Genomic DNA, 8,277 nt, shown 5'->3' on the forward strand with positions numbered 1-8,277 from the left:
AGCTGCAGCAGCTGGCAAGCAAAAACAAAGGGTTGCTTTGCTGGGTGCCTGGTCACACAGGAATTAATGAAAATGAGTCTGCCGACAGTCTTCTCAAATCTGTGGGCTAAAGAGGTCTCTAATTGATAAATGGTTTTCAGCCAAGAGAAGTCGATAGTCGAGGTAGCTGTCAGGCTATAGAGCTGGTTCATCCCTACAGTTATGGTAAGGTATCCTTCTTCAGCAGAACAGAGTTGAGCTTGCTGGTGGGATATTTAATGGTTCACCATGGACTGAGTTATCACCTAAACAAAATGGGTCTGTCCGAAGAGATAGATTGTTGACTCTGATTCTAAATTGAAGTTATAAAAGTTAATAAATGTGATAATACCTCACAGGTATGAGGTGTAATTTACATCTCAATCATACATTACTGTGCGGACTGAATTCTTCGGAGACCACTATAGTTTGTTAGTATTTTGAAAATCTTGTTTAGCTTACTCTTTGACTGCTGTCATTATTTGAGAAGTCATATATAAAAATTTTAAAGATGAGATGAGAGAAAGGCGATTTCGAATAGATGTGTCAGTCGGCATATTCTCAAGACCTGGTGAAAATGAAAATGAAGTTTCAAAAAAACTGCTCCAGGAAAAAACACTTCATTAAATAAGTTATAATGACTGCATTAGAAATGGCAGAGAATATTTTGATAAGTAAGATTGGATATTGCTATAAATTAAGTTTAAAAAATGGAGAAGCTAAAACAATTCGCTGATGTCATTTAAAATCGAGTAAAGGTTCTAATGAAAAGTGTTAAATAAATAAGCCTGTTCCAATATTTTCTATATAATGTGTGGTTTTTTATTGAGTAATAAAAATTTTTTTAAAAAACAGTTTATAAAAGTGAAAAAATGGATTTTAAATTCTGTTTCATAAGAAAAAATTTTAAGAAATGTTTAATCAAATATACCCAAGTCGTCGTAGTATTTGAGCAAGTACCTTAAGGTGTCCATTGTACGTGGATTGCTTTTGAACATTAACTCAATTTTTTGACGTGCAAATTCTTCAACTTGTAGTTTCTGCAAAGAATTATCTTGCGAATCAAGGCCCAGCATAGACATAAGTGGGAAGAAAGCGAAAGCAACAAAAAAACCATAACCTTCTCTTTCATGAACTTCCTTTAAAATTTGGTCAAATGTTGGTAATTTATGCTCGTAAGGCAATATCTCCAGAGTACTTATTAAGGCTTTAAAATATATAGTGATGAGTTCCTCTTTATGCTGTTTAAGTACATCCAATTGTACACTAGTAATGAGAAAATAATTAATGTCAAAACCTAGACTACCATAAAAACAAAACTGGTAATCAATCTGAAAATTAATTTATATTATAAACTTCTTGCAAACACTAATATAGTCTTACTTACAAATCGTACTTCTGGTATATTTTGGTTTTCAACACTTCTAAAGAGTAAATTATTTACCCACAAGTCACCATGATTTAGTACATTGATAGTACCCTTAAGTGGATAAACTGCATTTAGCACACGTTCCCTTAGATTATCATAATATCTGAGTAATTTCTTTGATATCTTATCAAATCCCGGATAATCCGTTATTAATGTTGTCAACTTTAAAAGTTGCGAGCCGAAAAGCGATTTAAAAGCTTCAGATTCTACAGCTTCCTTGTTTATTAGACCAAATTGAAAGGATCCTTTTATGTTATCAGGTTGCTAAATAACAAAAAAGATTAAACATATATTTTATTCTATAAGTATAATAAAGGTAACCTTTTCAATTAAGCACATAGTCAAAGCATGATATTCTCCTAGTTTACGCATAACAGCAGATGCATGCATCTTATCCAAACCGATCTGCCGGCTTTGTTCTTCAAAACCTTGTCTGCATAAATCTTCTACTACAATTGTTTGTATCGGCGTGGTAGTGGAATAGTAATGCCTTTAGTAAGAAAAAAGTGATTGAATTAACAGTAATTTTTAATAACAAAGTATTAAAAATATTTACTTAGCACCCAAAATCCAGGTTTCATTCGAGCAGCACATAAGTGTTTCCAATTTCGGCATTATATCCAAATAGAAAATCGTTTCCTTACAATAAATGCTCAGACGTCCAAGAAGAATTTGTTTATCCATAGGCATGGATTTAATAATCAAATATTTTTCACTTTCCTTTCCAGCTTCGGTTTTGTATCTGATGCTTACTCCATATATGTTGCTGCAATAATTTTCACCACCAACTGTTAAATTTCTCAGTCTTATGTCCACTATTTCTAAGTTAACCAGTCTCAAACCATATTCAAGCGTTTGCCTCATAAAATCCTTGTTAAGATAATCTGGTGTAGTAAATCCCGTTGAACATGCCATTTCGTTACGTTGGTATCTTAGTTTAGAGATAACTGAGCTCAAAGATTTGTAATCGATTTGTTTTTATATGACTGCGACATGGAAAACTGTCAGTACACAAATAAAATTAATTGTTCTTAATCGAAAATCTATTTTACTGCGCCGATATTTCTTTGATTAGTTGAGACAATTGATCTTCGCCGTATGAATTTAAGACGAATTCTTCATAGACATCAATAAATATTGTTCTCATTATTTGATTTAGTTCGTCAATTTTAATTTAAGTCATTACACTTGTAAATTGGAATGAGATTTATAAATCAACTTTTATCTATGTACTCTAATTAATGAATTCATATTTCAGTTGTCAGACGAACAGTGAGTACAAGTATAAATAAAAAAACTATATATATTATCGATTTTAAGGTCTTTAAAAATAAATAATACGACATATAAAAAAATATAATGCACAAGAACTTAACAAACTCGATAAGATATATGGTATATAGATTACAGTAGGTTAACATGATCCCAAAAAATTGTGATTTACCACCATCTGGTTGTGATTTTCCAGGTTTCATATTGATCAGAAGTCCAGAGTTAGTTTAAATGATCACTTGCTGTGATAGCTAACACTATTTTCTTCTCAGCATATATATCAAGATGATATTGATGATGATTATGCTGGAATTGGTGCCGCGTTAAGTTCAGTACTGTTATCATAAGCATCACGTATTCTTAGCACATTCATAACAACTAAGTCTCAGAGATCATCATACATGACACTTCAATTTTGGAAAGAATGAGAATGGGCAGGTACTTCGATGTTTACTTAACATTACAAAATCTGCAACGAGAGACATGCTAGCTTTCAATCGAAAATCGGAGTTCCTTCATTTTAGTTTATGGCTATTATATTCGCAGTGCTTTGCTTTACTGGGTGTCTGAAACACAATTAATTTATATTGTATAGCATAACTAGCTCAACACAAAACTATTTTTACCAGAAAATCATTTTGAGGAGGCAATAACATTACTTGGAAAAGAGTTTATGGAAGCACTCAAATACTTTATTGAGGGTAAAATCAAAGTATAAGTAAATTGACAGTAAGCATATCCGCGTTCCCAATACATTATATATGACAGAAACTGTTCTTTCTTCTCGTAACAAAGATATGTTAATGTATAAACATATGATGATAATGTAAACAAAGATTTGTAAAATTGTCTATAATCCCACATACAGCCAATTCATTTGATTTGCAGTTACAATAATTTTGTAAATATAACTGAAAAATGCTAATCAGAAAAGTGGAAAAGGATACTTACAGAATCAGAGTACATGATAAGAGTTTGTAGGTAATTGATAAGCCCTTTTCTACAATACTTTGTCCACCAAGCTCATTCGCTATCTACACTAATAATATGATTCGAAGTCATTAAAAATCTTACGTTCAGATATCTAAAGAATGTTGATCTGTTTATAGTATATGTCATCAAAGTGCTTAAACACTTAGATGCCTAAGATCTTGCAGATAGTACGTACGATATTAGTCAATAACATTTTGTCAAATAAGTTTCTACAAATCTGTTGTTGTCAATGACTTCTACATGGATGCCTGAAAAAAGTTTAACTCTTTATCTGTCATTAAAACAGTTGAAACTAAAGGACCACTGATGGTCCTTTTCTTGTTGACATGTAAGATATTTTTCGACAACACTCTGTATAGAATCTTCAATGGTTCGTGCCTAATGTATAAAATTTATTCAAAGAGTTAAAAGTAATTCTTCACTTAATGTGTGAAGGATTAGGTTAAGGTTTGATATATTTAAACTGTAGTCGTTGGGTCTACTTTGAAGGTGACAAAATAGATTCTATTTGGTTGATAGATTTTTATTTGAATATAAACCCTAACAAATTAACAAATTACGGTTGAGTAATTATTTAGAAAAAATGTATATAAAATTAAGTAAAATAAAATTGAAAAAAGAGGTATTTTGAGCAGTAGTGCATTATAACAACAAAATTTTGTATTTACTAATTAATTGAATATTTTAAACGTAGTTAGAAAAAATAAGTCAAGTACGGCTTTGCGTTAGTTGGGTAATTGACATTTAGTTTGAGCTTCAAATTTGGCAAGACATGAGTTAAAGTCTTGGTACTTTCAGTTTTAAAAATCTATTTACGACTAATTAATATATAAGATATATATATAAAAGTCCACTAATGATGGGTATTTGGCAATGCTCGAAACAACTGTATCGTCATAAAACAATTCAATTAATTTAAAGAATATTAAAATTTTGTTGCTGTTTTTATACCTTTCTATTAAAACTATAGTTTCAATTAAGAAACATGGTTTCTTTTGTCATAATGGAGTTTAAAAATCAAATTTAATAAAATTGAATAAATTAGTAATTGAAAAGAATAATGTTCTTAATGTGTACGAACCGAACCTAATTCCATATCCTAAAATTAATTTTTAACTTAATTGCGAATTAAAAGTTTTTAAATTATGACAGACATATCATTTTATACAAATATTTTACAACTGGCTTATCTTATCTTCATAAAACTCAAAGTCTGGTGAGTGTATCTCTAGTAATAAAGCAATTAATCAATAAAATGTCAAACTAATTGAACCCGAAATGCTCGTAATTAAAGAGATTTTTACATCATTCATAAGATTTATTATGTGAATTTTAAAGTTACAATTATTATAAACAAAGAAAAATAAAGATATTTTAATTAAAATTTATTTAGTTAATTATTTTATAATCATAATTAATTTTTCTTTCCATTTTCAGTTTACAGATAAATTCTCGTAATACAAATAATGATTAAAAATCATTAAAAACCCCCAATGCTTCCATTCGTTTTAAATTCCATTTTAGAAATGCTTGGACTTTTTCACTGGAAAAAGATGCATCAAATTTTTTTCTCTTAAATGTTTCATCAGACCACGTCTCAATACTGCTATCGCCAGATGCCTCTTTTGGTATACTGATCATAGGGTAAAATCCGTAAAGACCAAATAAACCGTATAGTTCACGGCTACGCAACTCGTGCTGTAGATCTTCAAATGTGGGAATATTTGGGAAATGAAGACGCATCAGTGTTTCTGAGAAAGTTCTATAATATTCATAAATGAGATCATCACGATATTTTTGTAATACTTCTAATTGTACGCTGGTATTGAGGAAAAAGTTTATATCCATAGCAGGACTAGCATAAATACTTAGTTGAAAATCAATCTATATACAATATACAAAAAAAATTTAATTGGTTTTTATTTAATATTGTAAAGAGAGCGAGTTTAACTTACAAAAAGTGCACGTGTAGGTATTTTTGGTACTGTTGGATCATCATAGGCGAACATAAAATTTGTAGTCCATAGATCGCCATGATTAAGTACAACATATCGGTCATCTGGTTTAGTTTCAGAAGATTTAAGTGTTATCTCATTGAAGTGATCATAATAGTAAGCAAGACGTTCCGTGATATTTAAATATCCCTGCCAGTTTTTCACATAGGAAATCAATTGCAATAAAGTACTACCGAATATATGTTTGTAGGTGTTTGATTTAATTATTGTGTCTTCGCAGAGCATGCCATTCTTCAAACGTTTCACTATATTTGGATCCTGTGAGTATAGAAGTGGAAAGAACTTTATTTTATAATTTTATTTAAATTTATAATATATGATTTTTAATCCGACTTCTTATTCAATTAAAATTCCTTAACTTAATATAATAGCAATATGTATTTGAATTAATGAGGAAAGGACTGAAACTAAACTATTCAATATTCTTAATAGAAATAATAACTAATAATAACCATTTCATTTATAAAAATGAAGGAGAACCAGAACAAAAAACTTAGGATCATCACAGGAATCTTAACAGGAGATTGTTAACTAAAATACCACCTTAGAAGACTGGGCATTTATACGCATGCAAACTGTAGATTCTGTGAAGAGAATGAAGAGTTAGTCACACTAACGTATGTGCTAATGTACATACGGAATAGAGATCTGGGAATGTATACCTTTATGAAAGAGGTTATAAAGTTCTATAAACTAGGTTCTATACTACTGTAAAGACGCAACACGGCTTTCATATGGTTTAACTATAGCATTATAAAATGTGAGGATACTGGGAAAATGTATATTGGGGATGTAATAGACATAATTACCAAATTAAGGGTCATTGAAGAAACGATTAGATCAGGAAAAATAAAACGTAATTATTTGAACTGTTGCTCCCTCAATATTATGTGACGTTAGGAGAAAATAATGCAGTTATGCTTTGTTGAGTCTTTTCCGAGTTAGTGCATCTGGACACTTCTACTCTATGATGGCTGGGGAGTTTCTGCAGAATCCCACCCATCTCACTGACTAATTTCTTAAGTTCTTAAACAAAATAGGTGCTATTAGTGATTCTAATTATTTTTAATTAACTATAAGAGTAAACGAATGTTAATTTTTGTTTCCTAGTTTTGATCTAATAAAATGAAACTTTGGTTGACAATTGGATGAAATTGGCAGTCTATGCCAAAAAATTCTTATACAAAATATAAGTTTGCGTTGAAAACATTTTATAAAAAAATATAAAATAAATAAATTATCTATATAAATAATAAATAAAAGACCTACCAGAGACTTATCCTTTATGTAAATAAATATATATGCAAAGTTTAGTGCATCGTATTTTTAACAGAGTTCGGTGTGTAGGGTATTAAATTTTCTGCAAATCAAACCAAATTTTTTTTAAAATTTGATTTTTAAAGTCAATTATGATAAGAGAAATCATGTTTTTTAATAGAAGCTATTGTCTTAATAGAGAAATGTTTGGTAATTAGCCAAATACCCATCGACAATACTCGAAACAGCTGTATGGTCAGCCAAAAATGTAGTTAAGTAATAAATAATAAAATTTTTGTTGTTATAATTCGTTGTTGTTCAAAACACTTTTTTTTTAAATTTTCTTTTAATTTACTTATATACTTTACTAATATCACTTTGCAGAAAAAAACGGGTAACTATTTTTGTTTATATTCTTTAAACTCATAAATAGTTTACTTTCTTGTGTTTTTAATCTATATAAGCTAAAATTATTTTCATTTTTATTGTTTAATGGTTTTATTAATTTATTAAACATATCAGTACTTTTTGATTTACAATCTTAAAATTCTTACCTTTCTAGCCAAAACCATTGAAGTGGCATGAAATTTGCCCAGCTGTTGTAGCAACAAAAGGCTGTGATGCCAATCCAAACCATCTTGACGTGCTGCCAATTTGAATCCATCCACTTGTAGATCATCAAAAACGATTGTCTGAGTTGGTGACTTAATAGTGTAATAACAACTTTGAACAAAATGCAAAATTATTAAAAAACAATCACTAATTTTAATAAAAAAATCTCTCACTTTGCACCAAACTTAAAATCTTGTCCTAAAATCTCTAATCTCGGCAAAATATCTGTATAGATTATCTTTTCTTTGATAAATACACCCACATCTTCCAAAAATTGTGTTTCTTTGGTAATCGGTATACTCTTCACTATTAAATTTAATTGCTCTTTTTGATTGTATTCGCCACTCAATCGTTCGTATAAGACAACAACACGATATATGCACGAACAGTAATTATCGCCCGGATTACTGCCCCATTCAAAATTTATTTCAGTTATATTAATTTTTGCTTCTCGAAGACCCTCTTCTAAGGCTGTAGTGAAAAATTCATTATCCAAATAAGCCGGCACAACTATATTGTAAGGATTTTTAATAATCATTTTTGGTTTGTGTAGGGAACGCTATTGACTTTAGTACTGGCAAATGTATCTGTTAGTTTTAATTGTGGTTATACGTACTACACCTTTCAAGTTCAAAATCCGACTAAAAACTTTTAATACTGTTTAGCACATTTTAGTTATTA

The 8,277-nt window shown here is 29.8% G+C and overlaps 2 protein-coding genes across 2 annotated transcripts; both read right to left on the bottom strand.

The window, feature by feature from the left end:
• Positions 1–893: 893 nt before the first annotated feature.
• Positions 894–2,382, bottom strand: LOC119671036. Its single transcript, XM_038081530.1, has 4 exons — positions 2,004–2,382; positions 1,769–1,937; positions 1,406–1,711; positions 894–1,349 (listed from the first exon to the last, which is right to left on the bottom strand). The coding sequence occupies exons 1-4, from the start codon at positions 2,360–2,362 to the stop codon at positions 936–938; spliced, it is 1,248 nt and encodes a 415-aa protein (XP_037937458.1). The 5' UTR covers positions 2,363–2,382; the 3' UTR covers positions 894–935.
• Positions 2,383–5,121: 2,739 nt separating this feature from the next.
• LOC119670384 lies at positions 5,122–8,277 on the bottom strand. Its single transcript, XM_038080631.1, has 4 exons — positions 7,770–8,277; positions 7,539–7,707; positions 5,668–5,985; positions 5,122–5,596 (listed from the first exon to the last, which is right to left on the bottom strand). Exons 1-4 carry the CDS (start codon positions 8,132–8,134, stop codon positions 5,183–5,185), a joined length of 1,266 nt encoding a protein of 421 aa, XP_037936559.1. The 5' UTR covers positions 8,135–8,277; the 3' UTR covers positions 5,122–5,182.

The sequence above is a fragment of the Teleopsis dalmanni genome, chromosome 1 (genome assembly GCF_002237135.1).
Source record: "Teleopsis dalmanni isolate 2A chromosome 1, ASM223713v2, whole genome shotgun sequence".
In the NCBI taxonomy this organism is placed as follows: domain Eukaryota; kingdom Metazoa; phylum Arthropoda; class Insecta; order Diptera; family Diopsidae; genus Teleopsis; species Teleopsis dalmanni.